This window comes from Notolepis coatsorum (assembly GCF_963971535.1).
Source record: "Notolepis coatsorum genome assembly, chromosome: 8".
Taxonomy (NCBI): domain Eukaryota; kingdom Metazoa; phylum Chordata; class Actinopteri; order Aulopiformes; family Paralepididae; genus Notolepis; species Notolepis coatsorum.
In genome coordinates, this window is record NC_140172.1 from 132,037,510 (window position 1) to 132,064,126 (window position 26,617).

Below are 26,617 nucleotides of genomic sequence, written 5' to 3' on the forward strand. Positions count from 1 at the left end.
TAGCTAGTTCACTGCAGGCTCTGTTTCAGTACGTTAGCTAGTTCACCACAGGCTCTGTTTCAGTACGTTAGCTAGTTCACCACAGGCTCTGTTTCAGTACGTTAGCTCGTTCACTGCAGGCTCTGTTTCAGTACGTTAGCTAGTTCACCGCAGGCTCTGTTTCAGTACGTTAGCTAGTTCACACTAGCTCTGTTTCAGTACGTTAGCTAGTTCACCACAGGCTCTGTTTCAGTACGTTAGCTAGTTCACCACAGGCTCTGTTTCAGTACGTTAGCTAGTTCACTGCAGGCTCTGTTTCAGTACGTTAGCTAGTTCACCACAGGCTCTGTTTCAGTACGTTAGCTAGTTCACCACAGGCTCTGTTTCAGTACGTTAGCTAGTTCACCACAGGCTCTGTTTCAGTACGTTAGCTAGTTCACTGCAGGCTCTGTTTCAGTACGTTAGCTAGTTCACTGCAGGCTCTGTTTCAGTACGTTAGCTAGTTCACCGCAGGCTCTGTTTCAGTACGTTAGCTAGTTCACTGCAGGCTCTGTTTCAGTACGTTAGCTAGTTCACTGCAGGCTCTGTTTCAGTACGTTAGCTAGTTCACCACAGGCTCTGTTTCAGTACGTTAGCTAGTTCACCGCAGGCTCTGTTTCAGTACGTTAGCTAGTTCACCACAGGCTCTGTTTCAGTACGTTAGCTAGTTCACTGCAGGCTCTGTTTCAGTACGTTAGCTAGTTCACTGCAGGCTCTGTTTCAGTACGTTAGCTAGTTCACTGCAGGCTCTGTTTCAGTACGTTAGCTAGTTCACCACCGGCTCCGTTTCAGTACGTTAGCTAGTTCACTGCAGGCTCTGTTTCAGTACGTTAGCTAGTTCACTGCAGGCTCCGTTTCAGTACGTTAGCTAGTTCACCACAGGCTCTGTTTCAGTACGTTAGCTAGTTCACCACAGGCTCTGTTTCAGTACGTTAGCTAGTTCACCACAGGCTCTGTTTCAGTACGTTAGCTAGTTCACCGCAGGCTCTGTTTCAGTACGTTAGCTAGTTCACCACAGGCTCTGTTTCAGTACGTTAGCTAGTTCACCACAGGCTCTGTTTCAGTACGTTAGCTAGTTCACCACAGGCTCTGTTTCAGTACGTTAGCTAGTTCACCACAGGCTCTGTTTCAGTACGTTAGCTAGTTCACCGCAGGCTCTGTTTCAGTACGTTAGCTAGTTCACTGCAGGCTCTGTTTCAGTACGTTAGCTAGTTCACTGCAGGCTCTGTTTCAGTACGTTAGCTAGTTCACTGCAGGCTCTGTTTCAGTACGTTAGCTAGTTCACCGCAGGCTCTGTTTCAGTACGTTAGCTAGTTCACTGCAGGCTCTGTTTCAGTATGTTAGCTAGTTCACCACAGACTCTGTTTCAGTACGTTAGCTAGTTCACCACAGACTCTATTTCAGTACGTTAGCTAGTTCACTGCAGGCTCTGTTTCAGTACGTTAGCTAGTTCACTGCAGACTCTGTTTCAGTACGTTAGCTAGTTCACCACAGGCTCTGTTTCAGTATGTTAGCTAGTTCACCTCCGGCACTGTTTCAGTACGTTAGCTAGTTCACCACAGGCTCTGTTTCAGTACGTTAGCTAGTTCACCACAGGCTCTGTTTCAGTACGTTAGCTAGTTCACTGCAGGCTCTGTTTCAGTACGTTAGCTAGTTCACTGCAGGCTCTGTTTCAGTACGTTAGCTAGTTCACTGCAGGCTCTGTTTCAGTACGTTAGCTAGTTCACCTCAGGCTCTGTTTCAGTACGTTAGCTAGTTCACTGCAGGCTCTGTTTCAGTACGTTAGCTAGTTCACTGCAGGCTCTGTTTCAGTACGTTAGCTAGTTCACCACAGGCTCTGTTTCAGTACGTTAGCTAGTTCACCTCAGGCTCTGTTTCAGTACGTTAGCTAGTTCACTGCAGGCTCTGTTTCAGTAGGTTAGCTAGTTCACTGCAGGCTCTGTTTCAGTATGTTAGCTAGTTCACTGCAGGCTCTGTTTCAGTACGTTAGCTAGTTCACTGCAGGCTCTGTTTCAGTACGTTAGCTAGTTCACTGCAGGCTCTGTTTCAGTACGTTAGCTAGTTCACTGCAGACTCTGTTTCAGTACGTTAGCTAGTTCACCGCAGGCTCTATTTCAGTACGTTAGCTAGTTCACTGCAGACTCTGTTTCAGTACGTTAGCTAGTTCACCGCAGGCTCTATTTCAGTACGTTAGCTAGTTCACCGCAGGCTCTGTTTCAGTACGTTAGCTAGTTCACCGCAGGCTCTGTTTCAGTACGTTAGCTAGTTCACTGCAGGCTCTGTTTCAGTACGTTAGCTAGTTCAACGCAGGCTCCGTTTCAGTACGTTAGCTAGTTCACCACAGGCTCTGTTTCAGTACGTTAGCTAGTTCACCTCAGGCTCTGTTTCAGTACGTTAGCTAGTTCACCGCAGGCTCTGTTTCAGTACGTTAGCTAGTTCACCACAGGCTCTGTTTCAGTACGTTAGCTAGTTCACTGCAGGCTCTGTTTCAGTACGTTAGCTAGTTCACTGCAGGCTCTGTTTCAGTACGTTAGCTAGTTCACTGCAGGCTCTGTTTCAGTACGTTAGCTAGTTCACTGCAGGCTCTGTTTCACTAGGTTAGCTAGTTCACTGCAGGCTCTGTTTCAGTACGTTAGCTAGTTCACTGCAGGCTCTGTTTCAGTACGTTAGCTAGTTCACTGCAGGCTCCGTTTCAGTACGTTAGCTAGTTCACTGCAGGCTCTGTTTCAGTACGTTAGCTAGTTCACTGCAGGCTCTGTTTCAGTACGTTAGCTCGTTCACCACAGACTCTGTTTCAGTACGTTAGCTCGTTCACCGCAGGCTCTGTTTCAGTACGTTAGCTAGTTCACCACAGGCTCTGTTTCAGTACGTTAGCTAGTTCACCGCAGGCTCTGTTTCAGTACGTTAGCTAGTTCAACGCAGGCTCTGTTTCAGTACGTTAGCTAGTTCACTGCAGGCTCTGTTTCAGTACGTTAGCTAGTTCACCGCAGGCTCTGTTTCAGTACGTTAGCTAGTTCACCACAGGCTCTGTTTCAGTACGTTAGCTAGTTCACTGCAGGCTCTGTTTCAGTACGTTAGCTAGTTCACTGCAGGCTCTGTTTCAGTACGTTAGCTAGTTCACCGCAGGCTCTGTTTCAGTACGTTAGCTAGTTCACCGCAGGCTCTGTTTCAGTACGTTAGCTAGTTCACTGCAGGCTCTGTTTCAGTACGTTAGCTAGTTCACTGCAGGCTCTGTTTCAGTACGTTAGCTAGTTCACTGCAGGCTCTGTTTCAGTATGTTAGCTAGTTCAACACAGGCTCTGTTTCAGTACGTTAGCTAGTTCAATGCAGGCTCTGTTTCAGTACGTTAGCTAGTTCACTGCAGGCTCTGTTTCAGTACGTTAGCTAGTTCACCGCAGGCTCTGTTTCAGTACTTTAGCTAGTTCACTGCAGGCTCTGTTTCAGTACGTTAGCTAGTTCACCACAGGCTCTGTTTCAGTACGTTAGCTAGTTCAATGCAGGCTCTGTTTCAGTACGTTAGCTAGTTCACTGCAGGCTCTGTTTCAGTACGTTAGCTAGTTCACTGCAGGCTCTGTTTCAGTACGTTAGCTAGTTCACCGCAGGCTCTGTTTCAGTACTTTAGCTAGTTCACCTCCGGCTCTGTTTCAGTACGTTAGCTAGTTCACTGCAGGCTCTGTTTCAGTACGTTAGCTAGTTCACCGCAGGCTCTGTTTCAGTACGTTAGCTAGTTCACTGCAGGCTCTGTTTCAGTACGTTAGCTAGTTCACCTCAGGCTCTGTTTCAGTACGTTAGCTAGTTCACTGCAGGCTCTGTTTCAGTACGTTAGCTAGTTCACTGCAGGCTCTGTTTCAGTACGTTAGCTAGTTCACCACAGGCTCTGTTTCAGTACGTTAGCTAGTTCACCTCAGGCTCTGTTTCAGTACGTTAGCTAGTTCACTGCAGGCTCTGTTTCAGTACGTTAGCTAGTTCACTGCAGGCTCTGTTTCAGTATGTTAGCTAGTTCACCGCAGGCTCTGTTTCAGTACGTTAGCTAGTTCACCGCAGGCTCTGTTTCAGTACGTTAGCTAGTTCACTGCAGGCTCTGTTTCAGTACGTTAGCTAGTTCACCGCAGGCTCTGTTTCAGTACGTTAGCTAGTTCACCGCAGGCTCTGTTTCAGTACGTTAGCTAGTTCAACGCAGGCTCCGTTTCAGTACGTTAGCTAGTTCACCTCAGGCTCTGTTTCAGTACGTTAGCTAGTTAACCGCAGGCTCTGTTTCAGTACGTTAGCTAGTTCACCACAGGCTCTGTTTCAGTACGTTAGCTAGTTCACTGCAGGCTCTGTTTCAGTACGTTAGCTAGTTCACCACAGGCTCTGTTTCAGTACGTTAGCTAGTTCACCTCAGGCTCCGTTTCAGTATGTTAGCTAGTTCAACGCAGGCTCTGTTTCAGTACGTTAGCTAGTTCACCACAGGCTCTGTTTCAGTACGTTAGCTAGTTCACTGCAGGCTCTGTTTCAGTACGTTAGCTAGTTCACTGCAGGCTCTGTTTCAGTACGTTAGCTAGTTCACCGCAGGCTCTGTTTCAGTACGTTAGCTAGTTCACTGCAGGCTCTGTTTCAGTACGTTAGCTAGTTCACCACAGGATCTGTTTCAGTACGTTAGCTAGTTCACCTCAGGCTCTGTTTCAGTACGTTAGCTAGTTCACCACAGGCTCTGTTTCAGTACGTTAGCTAGTTCACCACAGGCTCTGTTTCAGTACGTTAGCTAGTTCACCGCAGGCTCTATTTCAGTACGTTAGCTAGTTCACTGCAGGCTCTGTTTCAGTACGTTAGCTAGTTCACCTCAGGCTCTGTTTCAGTACGTTAGCTAGTTCACCACAGGCTCTGTTTCAGTACGTTAGCTAGTTCACTGCAGGCTCTGTTTCAGTACGTTAGCTAGTTCACCTCCTGCTCTATTTCAGTACGTTAGCTAGTTCACCGCAGGCTCTGTTTCAGTACGTTAGCTAGTTCACTGCAGGCTCTGTTTCAGTACGTTAGCTAGTTCACTGCAGGCTCTGTTTCAGTAGGTTAGCTAGTTCACCACTAGCTCTGTTTCAGTACGTTAGCTAGTTCACCGCAGGCTCTGTTTCAGTACGTTAGCTAGTTCACTGCAGGCTCTGTTTCAGTACGTTAGCTAGTTCACCGCAGGCTCTGTTTCAGTACGTTAGCTAGTTCACCGCAGGCTCTGTTTCAGTACGTTAGCTAGTTCAACGCAGGCTCTGTTTCAGTACTTTAGCTAGTTCACCGCAGGCTCTGTTTCAGTACGTTAGCTAGTTCACCACAGGCTCTGTTTCAGTACGTTAGCTAGTTCACCTCAGGCTCTGTTTCAGTACGTTAGCTAGTTCACCACAGGCTCTGTTTCAGTACGTTAGCTAGTTCACCGCAGGCTCTGTTTCAGTACGTTAGCTAGTTCACCGCAGGCTCTGTTTCAGTACGTTAGCTAGTTCACCGCAGGCTCTGTTTCAGTACGTTAGCTAGTTCACTGCAGGCTCTGTTTCAGTACGTTAGCTAGTTCACTGCAGGCTCTGTTTCAGTACGTTAGCTAGTTCACTGCAGGCTCTGTTTCAGTACGTTAGCTAGTTCACTGCAGGCTCTGTTTCAGTACGTTAGCTAGTTCAACGCAGGCTCTGTTTCAGTACGTTAGCTAGTTCACCACAGGCTCTGTTTCAGTACGTTAGCTAGTTCACTGCAGGCTCTATTTCAGTACGTTAGCTAGTTCACCGCAGGCTCTGTTTCAGTACGTTAGCTAGTTCACTGCAGGCTCTGTTTCAGTACGTTAGCTAGTTCACTGCAGGCTCTGTTTCAGTACGTTAGCTAGTTCACCTCAGGCTCTGTTTCAGTACGTTAGCTAGTTCACTGCAGGCTCTGTTTCTGTACGTTAGCTAGTTCACTGCAGGCTCTGTTTCAGTACGTTAGCTAGTTCACCGCAGGCTCTGTTTCAGTACGTTAGCTAGTTCACTGCAGGCTCTGTTTCAGTACGTTAGCTAGTTCACTGCAGGCTCTGTTTCAGTACGTTAGCTAGTTCACCACAGGCTCTGTTTCAGTACGTTAGCTAGTTCACCGCAGGCTCTGTTTCAGTACGTTAGCTAGTTCACCACAGGCTCTGTTTCAGTACGTTAGCTAGTTCACTGCAGGCTCTGTTTCAGTACGTTAGCTAGTTCACCACCGGCTCCGTTTCAGTACGTTAGCTAGTTCACTGCAGGCTCTGTTTCAGTACGTTAGCTAGTTCACCGCAGGCTCTGTTTCAGTACGTTAGCTAGTTCACTGCAGGCTCTGTTTCAGTACGTTAGCTAGTTCACTGCAGGCTCTGTTTCAGTACGTTAGCTAGTTCACCACAGGCTCTGTTTCAGTACGTTAGCTAGTTCACCACAGGCTCTGTTTCAGTACGTTAGCTAGTTCACCACAGGCTCTGTTTCAGTACGTTAGCTAGTTCACCACAGGCTCTGTTTCAGTACGTTAGCTAGTTCACCGCAGGCTCTGTTTCAGTACGTTAGCTAGTTCACTGCAGGCTCTGTTTCAGTACGTTAGCTAGTTCACTGCAGGCTCTGTTTCAGTACGTTAGCTAGTTCACTGCAGGCTCTGTTTCAGTACGTTAGCTAGTTCACCGCAGGCTCTGTTTCAGTACGTTAGCTAGTTCACTGCAGGCTCTGTTTCAGTACGTTAGCTAGTTCACTGCAGGCTCTGTTTCAGTACGTTAGCTAGTTCACCACAGACTCTGTTTCAGTACGTTAGCTAGTTCACCACAGACTCTATTTCAGTACGTTAGCTAGTTCACTGCAGGCTCTGTTTCAGTACGTTAGCTAGTTCACTGCAGGCTCTGTTTCAGTACGTTAGCTAGTTCACCACAGGCTCTGTTTCAGTATGTTAGCTAGTTCACCACAGGCTCTGTTTCAGTACGTTAGCTAGTTCACCTCAGGCTCTGTTTCAGTACGTTAGCTAGTTCACTGCAGGCTCTGTTTCAGTACGTTAGCTAGTTCACTGCAGGCTCTGTTTCAGTACGTTAGCTAGTTCACTGCAGGCTCTGTTTCAGTACGTTAGCTAGTTCACTGCAGGCTCTGTTTCAGTACGTTAGCTAGTTCACTGCAGGCTCTGTTTCAGTACGTTAGCTAGTTCACTGCAGGCTCTGTTTCAGTACGTTAGCTAGTTCACTGCAGGCTCTGTTTCACTAGGTTAGCTAGTTCACTGCAGGCTCTGTTTCAGTACGTTAGCTAGTTCACTGCAGGCTCTGTTTCAGTACGTTAGCTAGTTCACTGCAGGCTCCGTTTCAGTACGTTAGCTAGTTCACTGCAGGCTCTGTTTCAGTACGTTAGCTAGTTCACTGCAGGCTCTGTTTCAGTACGTTAGCTCGTTCACCACAGACTCTGTTTCAGTACGTTAGCTCGTTCACCGCAGGCTCTGTTTCAGTACGTTAGCTAGTTCACCACAGGCTCTGTTTCAGTACGTTAGCTAGTTCACCGCAGGCTCTGTTTCAGTACGTTAGCTAGTTCAACGCAGGCTCTGTTTCAGTACGTTAGCTAGTTCACTGCAGGCTCTGTTTCAGTACGTTAGCTAGTTCACCGCAGGCTCTGTTTCAGTACGTTAGCTAGTTCACCACAGGCTCTGTTTCAGTACGTTAGCTAGTTCACTGCAGGCTCTGTTTCAGTACGTTAGCTAGTTCACTGCAGGCTCTGTTTCAGTACGTTAGCTAGTTCACCGCAGGCTCTGTTTCAGTACGTTAGCTAGTTCACCGCAGGCTCTGTTTCAGTACGTTAGCTAGTTCACTGCAGGCTCTGTTTCAGTACGTTAGCTAGTTCACTGCAGGCTCTGTTTCAGTACGTTAGCTAGTTCACTGCAGGCTCTGTTTCAGTATGTTAGCTAGTTCAACACAGGCTCTGTTTCAGTACGTTAGCTAGTTCAATGCAGGCTCTGTTTCAGTACGTTAGCTAGTTCACTGCAGGCTCTGTTTCAGTACGTTAGCTAGTTCACCGCAGGCTCTGTTTCAGTACTTTAGCTAGTTCACTGCAGGCTCTGTTTCAGTACGTTAGCTAGTTCACCACAGGCTCTGTTTCAGTACGTTAGCTAGTTCAATGCAGGCTCTGTTTCAGTACGTTAGCTAGTTCACTGCAGGCTCTGTTTCAGTACGTTAGCTAGTTCACTGCAGGCTCTGTTTCAGTACGTTAGCTAGTTCACCGCAGGCTCTGTTTCAGTACTTTAGCTAGTTCACCTCCGGCTCTGTTTCAGTACGTTAGCTAGTTCACTGCAGGCTCTGTTTCAGTACGTTAGCTAGTTCACCGCAGGCTCTGTTTCAGTACGTTAGCTAGTTCACTGCAGGCTCTGTTTCAGTACGTTAGCTAGTTCACCTCAGGCTCTGTTTCAGTACGTTAGCTAGTTCACTGCAGGCTCTGTTTCAGTACGTTAGCTAGTTCACTGCAGGCTCTGTTTCAGTACGTTAGCTAGTTCACCACAGGCTCTGTTTCAGTACGTTAGCTAGTTCACCTCAGGCTCTGTTTCAGTACGTTAGCTAGTTCACTGCAGGCTCTGTTTCAGTACGTTAGCTAGTTCACTGCAGGCTCTGTTTCAGTATGTTAGCTAGTTCACCGCAGGCTCTGTTTCAGTACGTTAGCTAGTTCACCGCAGGCTCTGTTTCAGTACGTTAGCTAGTTCACTGCAGGCTCTGTTTCAGTACGTTAGCTAGTTCACCGCAGGCTCTGTTTCAGTACGTTAGCTAGTTCACCGCAGGCTCTGTTTCAGTACGTTAGCTAGTTCAACGCAGGCTCCGTTTCAGTACGTTAGCTAGTTCACCTCAGGCTCTGTTTCAGTACGTTAGCTAGTTAACCGCAGGCTCTGTTTCAGTACGTTAGCTAGTTAACCGCAGGCTCTGTTTCAGTACGTTAGCTAGTTCACCACAGGCTCTGTTTCAGTACGTTAGCTAGTTCACCACAGGCTCTGTTTCAGTATGTTAGCTAGTTCACCGCAGGCTCTGTTTCAGTACGTTAGCTAGTTCAACGCAGGCTCCGTTTCAGTACGTTAGCTAGTTCACCTCAGGCTCTGTTTCAGTACGTTAGCTAGTTAACCGCAGGCTCTGTTTCAGTACGTTAGCTAGTTAACCGCAGGCTCTGTTTCAGTACGTTAGCTAGTTCACCACAGGCTCTGTTTCAGTACGTTAGCTAGTTCACCACAGGCTCTGTTTCAGTACGTTAGCTAGTTCACCTCAGGCTCCGTTTCAGTATGTTAGCTAGTTCAACGCAGGCTCTGTTTCAGTACGTTAGCTAGTTCACCACAGGCTCTGTTTCAGTACGTTAGCTAGTTCACTGCAGGCTCTGTTTCAGTACGTTAGCTAGTTCACTGCAGGCTCTGTTTCAGTACGTTAGCTAGTTCACCGCAGGCTCTGTTTCAGTACGTTAGCTAGTTCACTGCAGGCTCTGTTTCAGTACGTTAGCTAGTTCACCACAGGATCTGTTTCAGTACGTTAGCTAGTTCACCTCAGGCTCTGTTTCAGTACGTTAGCTAGTTCACCACAGGCTCTGTTTCAGTACGTTAGCTAGTTCACCACAGGCTCTGTTTCAGTACGTTAGCTAGTTCACCGCAGGCTCTATTTCAGTACGTTAGCTAGTTCACTGCAGGCTCTGTTTCAGTACGTTAGCTAGTTCACCTCAGGCTCTGTTTCAGTACGTTAGCTAGTTCACCACAGGCTCTGTTTCAGTACGTTAGCTAGTTCACTGCAGGCTCTGTTTCAGTACGTTAGCTAGTTCACCTCCTGCTCTATTTCAGTACGTTAGCTAGTTCACCGCAGGCTCTGTTTCAGTACGTTAGCTAGTTCACTGCAGGCTCTGTTTCAGTACGTTAGCTAGTTCACTGCAGGCTCTGTTTCAGTAGGTTAGCTAGTTCACCACTAGCTCTGTTTCAGTACGTTAGCTAGTTCACCGCAGGCTCTGTTTCAGTACGTTAGCTAGTTCACTGCAGGCTCTGTTTCAGTACGTTAGCTAGTTCACCGCAGGCTCTGTTTCAGTACGTTAGCTAGTTCACCGCAGGCTCTGTTTCAGTACGTTAGCTAGTTCAACGCAGGCTCTGTTTCAGTACTTTAGCTAGTTCACCGCAGGCTCTGTTTCAGTACGTTAGCTAGTTCACCACAGGCTCTGTTTCAGTACGTTAGCTAGTTCACCTCAGGCTCTGTTTCAGTACGTTAGCTAGTTCACCACAGGCTCTGTTTCAGTACGTTAGCTAGTTCACCGCAGGCTCTGTTTCAGTACGTTAGCTAGTTCACTGCAGGCTCTGTTTCAGTACGTTAGCTAGTTCACTGCAGGCTCTGTTTCAGTACGTTAGCTAGTTCACCTCAGGCTCTGTTTCAGTACGTTAGCTAGTTCACTGCAGGCTCTGTTTCTGTACGTTAGCTAGTTCACTGCAGGCTCTGTTTCAGTACGTTAGCTAGTTCACCGCAGGCTCTGTTTCAGTACGTTAGCTAGTTCACTGCAGGCTCTGTTTCAGTACGTTAGCTAGTTCACTGCAGGCTCTGTTTCAGTACGTTAGCTAGTTCACCACAGGCTCTGTTTCAGTACGTTAGCTAGTTCACCGCAGGCTCTGTTTCAGTACGTTAGCTAGTTCACCACAGGCTCTGTTTCAGTACGTTAGCTAGTTCACTGCAGGCTCTGTTTCAGTACGTTAGCTAGTTCACCACCGGCTCCGTTTCAGTACGTTAGCTAGTTCACTGCAGGCTCTGTTTCAGTACGTTAGCTAGTTCACTGCAGGCTCTGTTTCAGTACGTTAGCTAGTTCACCACAGGCTCTGTTTCAGTACGTTAGCTAGTTCACCACAGGCTCTGTTTCAGTACGTTAGCTAGTTCACCACAGGCTCTGTTTCAGTACGTTAGCTAGTTCACCACAGGCTCTGTTTCAGTACGTTAGCTAGTTCACCGCAGGCTCTGTTTCAGTACGTTAGCTAGTTCACTGCAGGCTCTGTTTCAGTACGTTAGCTAGTTCACTGCAGGCTCTGTTTCAGTACGTTAGCTAGTTCACTGCAGGCTCTGTTTCAGTACGTTAGCTAGTTCACCGCAGGCTCTGTTTCAGTACGTTAGCTAGTTCACTGCAGGCTCTGTTTCAGTACGTTAGCTAGTTCACTGCAGGCTCTGTTTCAGTACGTTAGCTAGTTCACCACAGACTCTGTTTCAGTACGTTAGCTAGTTCACCACAGACTCTATTTCAGTACGTTAGCTAGTTCACTGCAGGCTCTGTTTCAGTACGTTAGCTAGTTCACTGCAGGCTCTGTTTCAGTACGTTAGCTAGTTCACCACAGGCTCTGTTTCAGTATGTTAGCTAGTTCACCTCCGGCACTGTTTCAGTACGTTAGCTAGTTCACCACAGGCTCTGTTTCAGTACGTTAGCTAGTTCACCTCAGGCTCTGTTTCAGTACGTTAGCTAGTTCACTGCAGGCTCTGTTTCAGTACGTTAGCTAGTTCACTGCAGGCTCTGTTTCAGTACGTTAGCTAGTTCACTGCAGGCTCTGTTTCAGTACGTTAGCTAGTTCACTGCAGGCTCTGTTTCAGTACGTTAGCTAGTTCACCACAGGCTCTGTTTCAGTATGTTAGCTAGTTCACCACAGGCTCTGTTTCAGTACGTTAGCTAGTTCACCACAGGCTCTGTTTCAGTACGTTAGCTAGTTCACCTCAGGCTCTGTTTCAGTACGTTAGCTAGTTCACTGCAGGCTCTGTTTCAGTACGTTAGCTAGTTCACTGCAGGCTCTGTTTCAGTACGTTAGCTAGTTCACTGCAGGCTCTGTTTCAGTACGTTAGCTAGTTCACTGCAGACTCTGTTTCAGTACGTTAGCTAGTTCACCGCAGGCTCTGTTTCAGTACGTTAGCTAGTTCACCGCAGGCTCTGTTTCAGTACGTTAGCTAGTTCACTGCAGGCTCTGTTTCAGTACGTTAGCTAGTTCAACGCAGGCTCCGTTTCAGTACGTTAGCTAGTTCACCACAGGCTCTGTTTCAGTACGTTAGCTAGTTCACCTCAGGCTCTGTTTCAGTACGTTAGCTAGTTCACCGCAGGCTCTGTTTCAGTACGTTAGCTAGTTCACCACAGGATCTGTTTCAGTACGTTAGCTAGTTCACTGCAGGCTCTGTTTCAGTACGTTAGCTAGTTCACTGCAGGCTCTGTTTCAGTACGTTAGCTAGTTCACCACAGGATCTGTTTCAGTACGTTAGCTAGTTCACCTCCGGCTCTGTTTCAGTACGTTAGCTAGTTCACTGCAGGCTCTGTTTCAGTACGTTAGCTAGTTCACTGCAGGCTCTGTTTCACTAGGTTAGCTAGTTCACTGCAGGCTCTGTTTCAGTACGTTAGCTAGTTCACTGCAGGCTCTGTTTCAGTACGTTAGCTAGTTCACTGCAGGCTCCGTTTCAGTACGTTAGCTAGTTCACTGCAGGCTCTGTTTCAGTACGTTAGCTAGTTCACTGCAGGCTCTGTTTCAGTACGTTAGCTCGTTCACCACAGACTCTGTTTCAGTACGTTAGCTCGTTCACCGCAGGCTCTGTTTCAGTACGTTAGCTAGTTCACCACAGGCTCTGTTTCAGTACGTTAGCTAGTTCACCTCAGGCTCTGTTTCAGTACGTTAGCTAGTTCACCACAGGCTCTGTTTCAGTACGTTAGCTAGTTCACCGCAGGCTCTGTTTCAGTACGTTAGCTAGTTCAACGCAGGCTCTGTTTCAGTACGTTAGCTAGTTCACTGCAGGCTCTGTTTCAGTACGTTAGCTAGTTCACCGCAGGCTCTGTTTCAGTACGTTAGCTAGTTCACCACAGGCTCTGTTTCAGTACGTTAGCTAGTTCACCGCAGGCTCTGTTTCAGTACGTTAGCTAGTTCACTGCAGGCTCTGTTTCAGTACGTTAGCTAGTTCACTGCAGGCTCTGTTTCAGTACGTTAGCTAGTTCACTGCAGGCTCTGTTTCAGTACGTTAGCTAGTTCACTGCAGGCTCTGTTTCAGTACGTTAGCTAGTTCACCGCAGGCTCTGTTTCAGTACGTTAGCTAGTTCACTGCAGGCTCTGTTTCAGTACGTTAGCTAGTTCACTGCAGGCTCTGTTTCAGTACGTTAGCTAGTTCACCGCAGGCTCTGTTTCAGTACGTTAGCTAGTTCACCACAGGCTCTGTTTCAGTACGTTAGCTAGTTCACTGCAGGCTCTGTTTCAGTACGTTAGCTAGTTCACTGCAGGCTCTGTTTCAGTACGTTAGCTAGTTCACTGCAGGCTCTGTTTCAGTACGTTAGCTAGTTCAACGCAGGCTCTGTTTCAGTACGTTAGCTAGTTCAATGCAGGCTCTGTTTCAGTACGTTAGCTAGTTCACTGCAGGCTCTGTTTCAGTACGTTAGCTAGTTCACCGCAGGCTCTGTTTCAGTACTTTAGCTAGTTCACTGCAGGCTCTGTTTCAGTACGTTAGCTAGTTCACCACAGGCTCTGTTTCAGTACGTTAGCTAGTTCAATGCAGGCTCTGTTTCAGTACGTTAGCTAGTTCACTGCAGGCTCTGTTTCAGTACGTTAGCTAGTTCACTGCAGGCTCTGTTTCAGTACGTTAGCTAGTTCACCGCAGGCTCTGTTTCAGTACTTTAGCTAGTTCACCTCCGGCTCTGTTTCAGTACGTTAGCTAGTTCACCTCCGGCTCTGTTTCAGTACGTTAGCTAGTTCACCGCAGGCTCTGTTTCAGTACGTTAGCTAGTTCACTGCAGGCTCTGTTTCAGTAGGTTAGCTAGTTCACCACTAGCTCTGTTTCAGTACGTTAGCTCGTTCACCACAGGCTCTGTTTCAGTACGTTAGCTAGTTCACTGCAGGCTCTGTTTCAGTACGTTAGCTAGTTCACTGCAGGCTCTGTTTCAGTACGTTAGCTAGTTCACCACAGGCTCTGTTTCAGTATGTTAGCTAGTTCACCACAGGCTCTGTTTCAGTACGTTAGCTAGTTCACCTCAGGCTCTGTTTCAGTACGTTAGCTAGTTCACTGCAGGCTCTGTTTCAGTACTTTAGCTAGTTCACTGCAGGCTCTGTTTCAGTACGTTAGCTAGTTCACTGCAGACTCTGTTTCAGTACGTTAGCTAGTTCACTGCAGGCTCTGTTTCAGTACGTTAGCTAGTTCACCGCAGGCTCTGTTTCAGTACGTTAGCTAGTTCACCGCAGGCTCTGTTTCAGTACGTTAGCTAGTTCACCGCAGGCTCTGTTTCAGTACGTTAGCTAGTTCACCGCAGGCTCTGTTTCAGTACGTTAGCTAGTTCAACGCAGGCTCCGTTTCAGTACGTTAGCTAGTTCACCTCAGGCTCTGTTTCAGTACGTTAGCTAGTTCACTGCAGGCTCTGTTTCAGTACGTTAGCTAGTTCACCGCAGGCTCTGTTTCAGTACGTTAGCTAGTTCACCACAGGCTCTGTTTCAGTACGTTAGCTAGTTCACCGCAGGCTCTGTTTCAGTACGTTAGCTAGTTCACCACAGGCTCTGTTTCAGTACGTTAGCTAGTTCACTGCAGGCTCTGTTTCAGTACGTTAGCTAGTTCACCACAGGCTCTGTTTCAGTACGTTAGCTAGTTCACCTCAGGCTCCGTTTCAGTATGTTAGCTAGTTCAACGCAGGCTCTGTTTCAGTACGTTAGCTAGTTCACCACAGGCTCTGTTTCAGTACGTTAGCTAGTTCACTGCAGGCTCTGTTTCAGTATGTTAGCTAGTTCAACGCAGGCTCTGTTTCAGTACGTTAGCTAGTTCACCACAGGCTCTGTTTCAGTACGTTAGCTAGTTCACTGCAGGCTCTGTTTCAGTACGTTAGCTAGTTCACTGCAGGCTCTGTTTCAGTACGTTAGCTAGTTCACCGCAGGCTCTGTTTCAGTACGTTAGCTAGTTCACCGCAGGCTCTGTTTCAGTACGTTAGCTAGTTCACTGCAGGCTCTGTTTCAGTACGTTAGCTAGTTCACTGCAGGCTCTGTTTCAGTACGTTAGCTAGTTCACCGCAGGCTCTGTTTCAGTACGTTAGCTAGTTCACTGCAGGCTCTGTTTCAGTACGTTAGCTAGTTCACCGCAGGCTCTGTTTCAGTACGTTAGCTAGTTCACCACAGGCTCTGTTTCAGTACGTTAGCTAGTTCACTGCAGGCTCTGTTTCAGTACGTTAGCTAGTTCACCTCCTGCTCTATTTCAGTACGTTAGCTAGTTCACCGCAGGCTCTGTTTCAGTACGTTAGCTAGTTCACTGCAGGCTCTGTTTCAGTACGTTAGCTAGTTCACTGCAGGCTCTGTTTCAGTACGTTAGCTAGTTCACCACTAGCTCTGTTTCAGTACGTTAGCTAGTTCACCGCAGGCTCTGTTTCAGTACGTTAGCTAGTTCACTGCAGGCTCTGTTTCAGTACGTTAGCTAGTTCACCGCAGGCTCTGTTTCAGTACGTTAGCTAGTTCACCACAGGATCTGTTTCAGTATGTTAGCTAGTTCACCGCAGGCTCTGTTTCAGTACGTTAGCTAGTTCACCGCAGGCTCTGTTTCAGTACGTTAGCTAGTTCAACGCAGGCTCTGTTTCAGTACGTTAGCTAGTTCACCGCAGGCTCTGTTTCAGTACGTTAGCTAGTTCACCACAGGCTCTGTTTCAGTACGTTAGCTAGTTCACCTCAGGCTCTGTTTCAGTACGTTAGCTAGTTCACCACAGGCTCTGTTTCAGTACGTTAGCTAGTTCACCGCAGGCTCTGTTTCAGTACGTTAGCTAGTTCACTGCAGGCTCTGTTTCAGTACGTTAGCTAGTTCACTGCAGGCTCTGTTTCAGTACGTTAGCTAGTTCAACGCAGGCTCTGTTTCAGTACGTTAGCTAGTTCACCACAGGCTCTGTTTCAGTACGTTAGCTAGTTCACTGCAGGCTCTATTTCAGTACGTTAGCTAGTTCACCGCAGGCTCTGTTTCAGTACGTTAGCTAGTTCACTGCAGGCTCTGTTTCAGTACGTTAGCTAGTTCACTGCAGGCTCTGTTTCAGTACGTTAGCTAGTTCACCTCAGGCTCTGTTTCAGTACGTTAGCTAGTTCACTGCAGGCTCTGTTTCAGTACGTTAGCTAGTTCACTGCAGGCTCTGTTTCAGTACGTTAGCTAGTTCACCGCAGGCTCTGTTTCAGTACGTTAGCTAGTTCACCACTAGCTCTGTTTCAGTACGTTAGCTAGTTCACCTCAGGCTCTGTTTCAGTACGTTAGCTAGTTCACTGCAGGCTGTTTCAGTACGTTAGCTAGTTCACCGCATGCTCTATTTCAGTACGTTAGCTAGTTCACTGCAGGCTCTGTTTCAGTACGTTAGCTAGTTCACCACTAGCTCTGTTTCAGTACGTTAGCTAGTTCACCGCATGCTCTGTTTCAGTACGTTAGCTAGTTCACCGCAGACTCTGTTTCAGTACGTTAGCTAGTTCACTGCAGGCTCTGTTTCAGTACGTTAGCTAGTTCACTGCAGGCTCTGTTTCAGTACGTTAGCTAGTTCACCGCAGGCTCTGTTTCAGTACGTTAGCTAGTTGACTTGAAACCAGGATGGATGGTGATCTCACAGATTGATCGATGGGTTGGCACACTTTTCATCTGAGTGTTTTGCAATTTAGATATTCGTCTTCAACAACCCTCTGTTAAACGTGTTAAGACTCACTGGAACAGGTTCTCTGTTAAACGTAGTGTCCAGACTCACTGGAACAGGTTCTATGTTAAATGAAGACTCACTGGAACGGGTTCTATGTTAAACGTAGTGTTAAGACTCACTGGAACGGGTTCTATGTTAAACGTAGTGTTAAGACTCACTGGAACGGGTTCTACTGTTAAACGTAGTGTTAAGACTCACTGGATCAGATTCTATGTTAAACGTAGTGTTAAGACTCACTGGAACGGGTTCTCTGTTAAACGTAGTGTTAAGACTCATTGGATCAGGTTCTATGTTAAACGTAGTGTTAAGACTCACTGGAACGGGTTCTACTGTATGTTAAACGTAGTGTCCAGACTCACTGGAACGGGTTCTATGTTAAATGAAGACTCACTGGAACGGGTTCTAATAAACGTAGTGTCCAGACTCACTGGAACGGGTTCTAATAAACGTAGTGTTAAGACTCACTGGAATGGGTTCTATGTTAAACGTAGTGTCCAGACTCACTGGAACGGGTTCTATGTTAAACGTAATGTTAAGACTCACTGGAACAGGTTCTATGTTAAACGTAGTGTCCAGACTCACTGGAACGGGTTCTATGTTAAACGTAGTGTTAAGACTCACTGGAACAGGTTCTATGTTAAACGTAGTGTTAAGACTCACTGGATCAGGTTCTATGTTAAACGTAGTGTTAAGACTCACTGGAACAGGTTCTATGTTAAACGTAGTGTTAAGACTCACTGGATCGGGTTCTATGTTAAACGTAGTGTTAAGACTCACTGGAACGGGTTCTATGTTAAATGAAGACTCACTGGAACGGGTTCTATGTTAAATGAAGACTCACTGGAACGGGTTCCTTGTTCCTCAGGCGTATTTCCACGGGGTCTCGCAGGCCTGTGATTGACAGGTTGGCTACACTGGCTCCCAGGATGCCGCTGATCAGCCTGCCATGGTGGCCTCCGTCCTGCAGGGGGCAGGGCAGAACAAAGGGCAAGAATATAAGGAAAACTTTAAGAAAGTTATCAAATGACAACATAGAGATCGTTTCGATCGTTTAACGTTTTTTCTTTTATTCGATTTTAATATTATATCATGGACCTCGGTGTATCATTGGGACTCATTCTGAGATCTCGAGATTGCAATGCCGGCCGAATCCTGCTAGGTGGCAGTATCGCCTACCCTTTGAAACCTTATTTCACACTGTGTGTATACATTTGATATGGTCCGGGCGGAGAAATGGTACCCGGGCAAGTGAAAGGCTTCATTCGAGCCACTTGGAACGCGTCCAGCACACTTGATGCATATTTTGTCCGATATCATGTTAGGGCCCTGATGGACATCAATACTGGAAATCGCGATCAGGCAATTGGAATATTCATTTTGGAATACCTCCTAGCAAAGGTAAGCCCTTTGATGCCTTCATGATGAAACATAATACCTATTATATACCTTTGATTTGGAAATAGTATCGTGTCCAGGCAAGCAACACAAACGACTTTCGCAAAATGCACATAGCGCTCCATAACTCAGCTTCCAGGAATTAGCCCGGATCACTCTGAAACTATACAATATTCACCACGGGATAACACGCAAACGTATACATGTAAAGATGTACTCTTTTTTACATGTTGGACGAGAGATAGTGACTGTCAAATGAGCCATAGTATTGTCTCCATAGCTATAATATAGAATATAGATATAGCTCTGCAAACATCGTGACGCAACGTGAAAATGCGTGGCCCATTGACAGCAGGGATGGAGATACACGCTGGCGCTGAATGAGTTAACAATATGTTGTTATGTATATATATTTTTTATTTTTTTATTTTTTTAAACCTAGACATACTTGGAAAACCCTTTTTTCACATAGAAATTTGACCATGGTTTTAACTGGGTTTAATGTACCCATGAAACAATTGCATAACCCATTATGAAGAATTATCATAGAAACCTTAAATCAGGATAATCACCAAAGGTTTTCTCACAGTAGCATCTAAATACTGCTTTATGAAAAGGAGAATTATGTTGTGAGCAGTACTTACTGGAAATAGTGAGCCGTTCTGGTAGAAGTTGTGAGCAGTACTTACTGGAAACAGTGAGCCGTTCTGGTAGAAGTTGAACTGAACCCTGGAAGCCAGCTGCTGGTCCTGTGGGGAGAGGCCCTGTGTGAGCGAGGCAGGCAGCCTGACCGAGCCCTGAGGAACCTCCGCTCCCCCACTCCTCCTGGTCCCGGTACCACCGCCCTGAGGAACCTCCGCCCCCCCACTCCTCCTGGTCCCGGTACCACCGCCCTGAGGAACCTCCGCCCCCCCACTCCTCCTGGTCCCGGTACCACCGCCCTGAGGAACCTCCGCCCCCCCACTCCTCCTGGTCCTGGTACCACCGCCCTGAGGAACCTCCGCTCCCCCACTCCTCCTGGTCCTGGTACCACCGCCCTGAGGAACCTCCGCTCCCCCACTCATCCTGGTCCTGGTACCACCGCCAAGCTGCAGGACACCAGGGCCCTCATTTATCAATAATGCATAGAAAGTGTTCTATTTTCGTTCCTAGCACGGAATTTAGAATGTCTCTACTCACAGAAATATCGGGATTTATCAACCGTGCGTGCACAGGTCCTATGCACACTCCGTGTTGATAAATACCAATGTTCTTTTTTTTTTATCCACTTTTTCTCCCATTTTCTATATTTTCTCCCATCCCAATTTCGTATCATCCAATTCAACCCTCCCCTGTCACGAATGCTGTTTCTTGCCTCCCACAAGCCGGCTGCAATGTGGACTAAGTCATACATAGCACAAGTCCCCTCCGGTACTTGAGGTAACAGCAGTCGCATATTTTCACCTGCGCAGCTCGATCTCTCAGTGGCGAGGAGTAACGCGTGGGAGGCTCACGCTGCCCCCGACACTTCCTGATTCTACTGCGCAGGCGCACCAACCGACCTGTAGGAGTCGCTGTCCACAACGCCCGATCCCCACCCATCAGTTTCCCACCCTCTAATACTGCCAATTGTATTAGTACGGACGACCAGCCAAACTGAAAACAATGTGGAGAGCTGGATTCGAACACGCGAATCCAGCGTCTCCACATTGGTGGCGAGTGCCTTGCCCACTACGCCACCTAGCCGCCCATAAATACCAATGTTCTTACCGTCTATGCTCGTGCATGATTGTAAGCATTTGCGGCAAATAGAAAACAGCTCCCCACGGAGTGCAGTCAGCGCACCCCGTAGTATTCCGATAACGCTATATAGATAAACGCTGCATTCATTCGGAAAGAAAGACCTATTCCGAATGCTATTTATAGGGTTTGACAATAATTACACTACTGTCGCTATAATGAATTACGGGTCAGACTCATACAGAACACGTCAGTGTTGAAACTAATGCATGAAAGTCCGTCTCATGTTGCTTGCAGTCTTCATATTCTACCGCTTGGTGACATGTATGCACGGTCTAAGCACACGTTCATTTTGATAAATCCCACACTTTGCATAGAAATGATTGTACGCACTTTTTATGCACATATCTGTGCGTACGCACCATTGATAAATGAGGGCCCTGATCTCATAAAGGTCAAAGATCATCAAGTGCATGAGAATAGTCTTTTCTCTATTCTCTCTCTCTCTTATGGCCTACCCTAGCCATGCCTGGTCTGGGATGAACTCAGTCTTTTAGAATGTTTAGTATGAGGGCGGCTACGTGGTGCAGTGGGCAAGGCGCTCACCACGAATAGTGGAGACGCTGGGTTCGCCTGTTCGAGCATTGCTTTCAGTTTAGCTGGTCGTCCGTACTAATACACATTGGCAGTATTAGGTGGTGGGAAACTGATGGGTGGGGATCGGGCGTTGTGGACAGCGACTCCTACAGGTCAGTTGGTGCGCCTGCGCAGTAGAATCAGGAAGCGATGGGGGCGGCGCCCCTCTAAAGCGCAGACCCCTGACGCTGAAAAATCGCGCCGCGCAGGTGAAAAGATGCGACTGCTGTTACCTCAAGTACCGGAGGGGACTTGTGCTATGTATGACTTAGTCCACATTGCAGCCGGCTTGTGGGAGGCAAGAAACAGCGTTCGAGACAGGGGAGGGTTGAATTGGATGATACGAAATTGGGATGGGAGAAAAATAGAAAATGGGAGAAAAAGTGGATAAAAATAAAAAGAATGTTTAGTATGGTTTTCTTTCTATTCCAACATTTTAGATTTTAATAAAGAGAGGCATAATGTTAATAATGTGGCACCTGTACGCTGCTGGGATCGGAGATGGAGAAGGTGGTTTGCTGAAAGTTGGATCCGTCCACAGTTAGGACCGACAGAGCCAGGGCCGGGGACAGTATGGTCTCCTCTCCTGCGACCAGCAGCTTTAAGCCCACCGTGTCCACGACCCCTCGGAGCCTGAGACACAAATATTGTTATCAATCATAGCACGTTCTGTTACACATAATTATGGTACAATGCAGAAATCACATAAGAACCCAAGACATCACTGGTCACACATACATGACATACATCATGACATCACTGGTCCCACATACATGACATACATCAAGACATCACTGGTCCCACAGGCATGACATACATCATGACATCACTGGTCCCACAGGCATGACATACATCATGACATCACTGGTCCCAGAGGCATGACATATTGTACATCATGACATTTTTTTCAAGTAATTATATTGCGGGCCAGAACCAAAGATAATGGCTAATCTAATAAATGAATAGTGAAAATGTTTTAACTCTGTGACAGACCACCTTATAACTAAGACATACATTTGTGGCAGAGGCAGAAAATGAATAAAAATAACGAGCTGCATAGGTGGCATAATAAACTGGAAACAAGCATTTTTTTCTATTTTCCATTATTATATATAATAAATGTTTGCACTGAACATTATACCTTCGTTTTTTTGCCATTTTATTATAAAACCAGAGACAAGCGCATCTCTCTATCGGTCTATTCTTCTACATTACGTGCAACCAGTGCGTCTATCTGACGGCCCGTTCTGTAGAGCGGACTAGGCTGGTAAAGCTATGCCTCTTAAAGTGTGAAAACGGAAGTACAAGAAGTACCGGCTACAGGCTTTCCGGTTTCGACAAAACAATTATAGAAACGTGAAGTGCACAATATTTCCACGTTTAAGCCACTGCAACGGCTATGCCTGAAGAATTTACTACATGACCGGGACGTTCTAGCTTGTTTGCCGACAGGATTCGGGAAAAGTTTGGTCCGTTCGGAGGCAGCTTCCAGGGGAAGTACATACACCGGAAATTCTACCCGATTCACACTTTCGGCAGTAGTGCTTTACCAGTCTTTATCTCACAGAGGAGATACAACTGGGAACGAGGTTAAGAGCGGACTGGACTATTTAGAAACAATAGGAATTTTCCATTGGTTCTCACAGTCCACGTGACTATTTCTAGCATTTCCATTGGCTACAGTGACAGACATAGATAAATGGATAGATACAGCGGATTAGATGCAGTCCAGAGAAAGCAACCTATCTAGATATTTCAAGATTCTATGCTTTACTTCCTCAGATCCAGTGGGCGACGGAGAGACACACTTTACATTTTGAGATGAAAGCGAGTCTTTATCACAAACGGATCCAAAGATATTTAATGTTTTGCAAAACATGTCTAGTGTTGCGCGTGGCGAGCCAAATTGTATTTTTAATTTAGTTAATGAATGTCTCGTTGTAATTATTATATACCTAATGTAGTAGCCTTCATTTCACTATATGTCTTGACAGTCTTGTGTATGTATGTGACAAATTAATCTTGAAAATCTTAAATCTTCTTCTTGAAGCGGATTCAATTTATTTTGCTCCGATTTGACATCAGTTTAATTGCATTGTTACTGTTCACATGTGTGGTGCCGTCACAGTCATATATAAGTAAAGATCAAATTTGAATGACTTACTGAACTTAATTTCATACCACACTGCTATTTCAGCACCAGGCGCTGTCCACCACCCTTCTGTAGTGTGGTAGTGAAAGGTTAACCCTCTGTAGTGTGGTAGTGAAAGGGTTAACCTTCTGTAGTGTGGTAGTGAAAGGTTAATCTTCTGTAGTGTGGTAGTGAAAGGTTAACCCTCTGTAGTGTGGTAGTGAAAGGTTAACCCTCTGTAGTGTGGTAGTGAAAGGGTTAACCTTCTGTAGTGTGGTAGTGAAAGGGTTAACCTTCTGTAGTGTGGTAGTGAAAGGTTATGGTAAATGGCTGCTTTTTTATATAGTGCTTTTATCCAAAGCGCTTTACAATTTGTAACTCACATTTTACCCATTCACTCACACATTCACACACCGACGGCGGAGGCAACCATGCAAGGTGCCAACCTGCTCATTGGGAGCAATTAGGGGTTAAGTGTCTTGCTCAAGGACACATCGACACGCTGCCCTGGAGGAGCGGGAATCAAACCGGGAACCTCCGGATTGCCAGACGACTACTCTACCTCCTGAGCCACTGTCGCCCTTCTGTTAACCTTTCAAGTTCAAGTTTCAAGTTTCTTTATTAGTTGTCATACAGAAATACAGGATACTTTTGTATGAAATGCTTCTTTCTGTTTTACTCCTGAGAGTGTGCTAGGTAAAAAATAGATAATTATAAAAAGTATAATAAGTATAAAATAGAAAGTCAAGTAAACACGTGTAAACAAGACAAACATTTTCAATATACATATGTACAATATACAATGCAGAGTAGTTACAGTACAATATAAATGGGATGAGGTAAATGGGATGAGGTAGCTTGTGGTGCAATATACAATGCAGAGGTTCCAATACAGTATAAATGGGATGAGGTAAATGGGATCTGTAGTGTGGTAGTGAAAGGTTAACCTTCTGTAGTGTGGTAGTGAAAGGGTTCACCTTCTGTAGTGTGTTCCTCTAGCTTTATTGTGCTTACAAGACAAGATTCCTTTATTGCCACACAACCAGGTTGATGGTATTCGTGATCGGTTCAGAGTGTATTAAGCTCTACAATACATAAAACTGGAACATAGATACATTTACCCCCCCCCCCCGGCAAAGGATACATAATACAGCACAACATGACACAATAAATACATAAATACAGCACAGCACGACACAGCACAACATAACACACAGAAGAGTCTAGTCCATCAGGTCAGGAGCTTGGTTAGTGTAAGGGGATGCTTCATTGTCATATTATGGGATGTATATCATCAAAAAGCAACACAGAACATGTAAATCCTCTCCTCACCTGTTGGAGGAGGCGGCCAGGGCCTCCGGGGACGCCCCCTGCAGGTCGCTGACAATCTGAACACAGGTGTTGCCCAGCGCCAGGCTCACTGTGGGGCCGGCCAGCAGGTCCTCCAGCTGGGTCACAACTTGCTCTACCTGGGAGGAGGAGGGGTTAGAGAGGTTCCTGGTCTGCTCCAGCAGCTGCTCCGCCTCCCGCTCCTCCTGACTGCTGCCGTCTTCTGTCCAGGTCACTGGTCCTGAGAGATAAATGTCATAAATGTCTGGATGTAACCGTACTGTATGTCGTGTATCTCGTAAATGTTATGATGAATTGAAAATGGGGGACCCTGATGTAAACAAGACGAACGTCTTTCTCTGGTCTGCATCCTCTTAACAATTGTGTGTACTGAGCCGTACTGTATTGTACCCATTCTGCAATCTGTTAATAAAGTTTTCAATCAAACAATTCAAACCAAGACTTGGCATTCAGCTAACAGAGCGACACAGTGGAGCTAACAGGAAGTAGCATTCAGCTAACAGAATGACACAGTGGAGCTAACAGGACGTAGCATTCAGCTAACAGAGCGACACAATGGAGCCAACAGGACGTAGCATTCAGAAATCATACAGTACAATACTATACCACTCTGTTACTGTCGTCCTGATGCTGACTCTCTGTTAGGGTGAGTACTATTATCCTAGGGACACTAAACAGTACCATACTATACCACTCTGTTACTGTCATCCTGACTCTCTGTTAGGGGTTCTATTTCTACTGGGCCCAATTGTACTAAAAAGGTGTGCAATCATAATACATCCGCACAATTATAAAGATTATAGATGATTCTATGTGTGTTAAAGTGTAGTGATCACTTTAAAATAACTAATAATGGCCTATCAATGGCAGTTTTAAAATAACTCATAATGGCCTATCAATGGCAGTTTTAAAACAACTCATAATGGCCTATCAATGGCAGTTTTAAAACAACTCATAATGGCCTATCAATGGCAGTTTTAAAACAACTCATAATGGCCTATCAATGGCCGTTTTTGTGATATTCAAATGTTGAATACAACACAGTCCTTTAGCTGGGATCACAACAGAGTTATTACAGACCTGTGGTGCTGTTCACAGAACCTGTTGGAGCAGCAGTTGGTTCCACTGGTGGGATACTTGGTGTGGTTGATGTGGTTTGGAGGGTTGTCGTGGTGGTGTTGGTGTTGGGTGGTGCTATAGGAGGACTTGTGGTGTGGAGGGTTGTTGTGGTGGTGTTGGTGTTGGGTGGTGCTATAGGAGGACTTGTGGTGTGGAGGGTTGTTGTGGTGGTGTTGGTGTTGGGTGGTGCTATAGGAGGACTTGTGGTGTGGAGGGTTGTCGTGGTGGTGTTGGGTGGTGCTATAGGAGGACTTGTGGTGTGGAGGGTTGTTGTGGTGGTGTTGGTGTTGGGTGGTGCTATAGGAGGACTTGTGGTGTGGAGGGTTGTTGTGGTGGTGTTGGTGTTGGGTGGTGCTATAGGAGGACTTGTGGTGTGGAGGGTTGTTGTGGTGGTGTTGGGTGGTGCTATAGGAGGACGTGTGGTATGGAGGGTTGTTGTGTTGGTATTGGGGGTCCCCATGGTGGTGTTGGGGGTCCCCATGGTGGTATTGGGGGTCCCCATGGTGGTGTTGGGGGTCCCCATGGTGGTATTGGGGGTCCCCATGGTGGTGTTGGGGGTCCCCATGGTGGTATTGGGGGTCCCCATGGTGGTGTTGGGGGTCCCCATGGTGGTATTGGGGGTCCCCATGGTGGTGTTGGGGGTCCCCATGGTGGTGTTGGGGGTCCCCATGGTGGTGTTGGGGGTCCCCATGGTGGTATTGGGGGTCCCCATGGTGGTGTTGGGGGTCCCCATGGTGGTATTGGGGGTCCCCATGGTGCTGTTGGGGGTCCCCATGGTGGTGTTGGGGTTGGGGGTCCCCATGGTGTGGTTGGGGGTCCAGATGGTGGTGTTGGGGGTCCCCATGGTGGTGTTGGGGGTCCCCATGATGGTGTTGGGGGTCCAGATGGTGGTGTTGGGGGTCCCCATGGTGGTGTTGGGCGTCCCCATGGTGGTATTGGGGGTCCCCATGGTGCTGTTGGGGGTCCCCATGGTGGTGTTGGGGGTCCCCATGGTGGTGTGGGATGAGGCTAGAAGTTGAAGACAAGGAAATGTTAAGCAACATGATAATAGAAGTCTTCCAATGTAAACAAAACCATGGAACTTGCAGGATTATCTGAAGAGAAACATTTATGGTTTATAAATGTATTATTAATCTATGCTAGCATGTGTCATGTATTTTTGATGGAGGTTATCTTTAGATGTGAACCTCCTTTATATGGAGTTTTCTTTCTTAACTCATTCCCCGCCATCGACGAGTATACTTGTTATTGGCCGCCAATCGTTGGACGCCAACAACGAGTATACTCGTTATTATGATCGTTATTTCTTTTATTCGCTATTTCCATTCATAAATCATCCAGGAAGGCTGTGGTACTGTGTGGCAATGTGTCTGAGATTGCAAAGGTTCAATACCGCCGGCTGGTGGTATGCGGCCGATGTCGCACTTCCTTTGTGACTCTGTATATGACTCTGTGCGTCATCTGGGCGGAGTTTTCTAGTAACGTGGATCAAGATCTTCACCCGATCGTATTGAATCGCTTTCAGGACGCTTGATTCATTATGCTGTGGGGGGTTATGGCGTGGGCCAAATGGACATACGATCTAGCAGATGGCAATCAAATAATTGGAATATTCTTTTTGGAATCTCATCGGCCACAGGTAAGAGCAATTTAA

The 26,617-nt window shown here is 46.6% G+C and overlaps 1 protein-coding gene across 1 annotated transcript in view; it reads right to left on the bottom strand.

The window, feature by feature from the left end:
• Positions 1–26,617, bottom strand: part of LOC311233577 (uncharacterized protein) — a 78,015-nt gene that overhangs the window by 24,215 nt on the left and 27,183 nt on the right. Inside the window, exons 11-15 of the mRNA XM_084320544.1 lie at positions 24,925–25,971; positions 23,827–24,064; positions 20,843–20,996; positions 18,698–19,096; positions 17,455–17,574 (exon numbers count right to left, since the gene is read on the bottom strand). Coding sequence (XP_084176670.1) covers positions 17,455–17,574; positions 18,698–19,096; positions 20,843–20,996; positions 23,827–24,064; positions 24,925–25,971 — 1,958 coding nt within the window. The remainder of the gene's footprint in view (positions 1–17,454; positions 17,575–18,697; positions 19,097–20,842; positions 20,997–23,826; positions 24,065–24,924; positions 25,972–26,617) is intronic.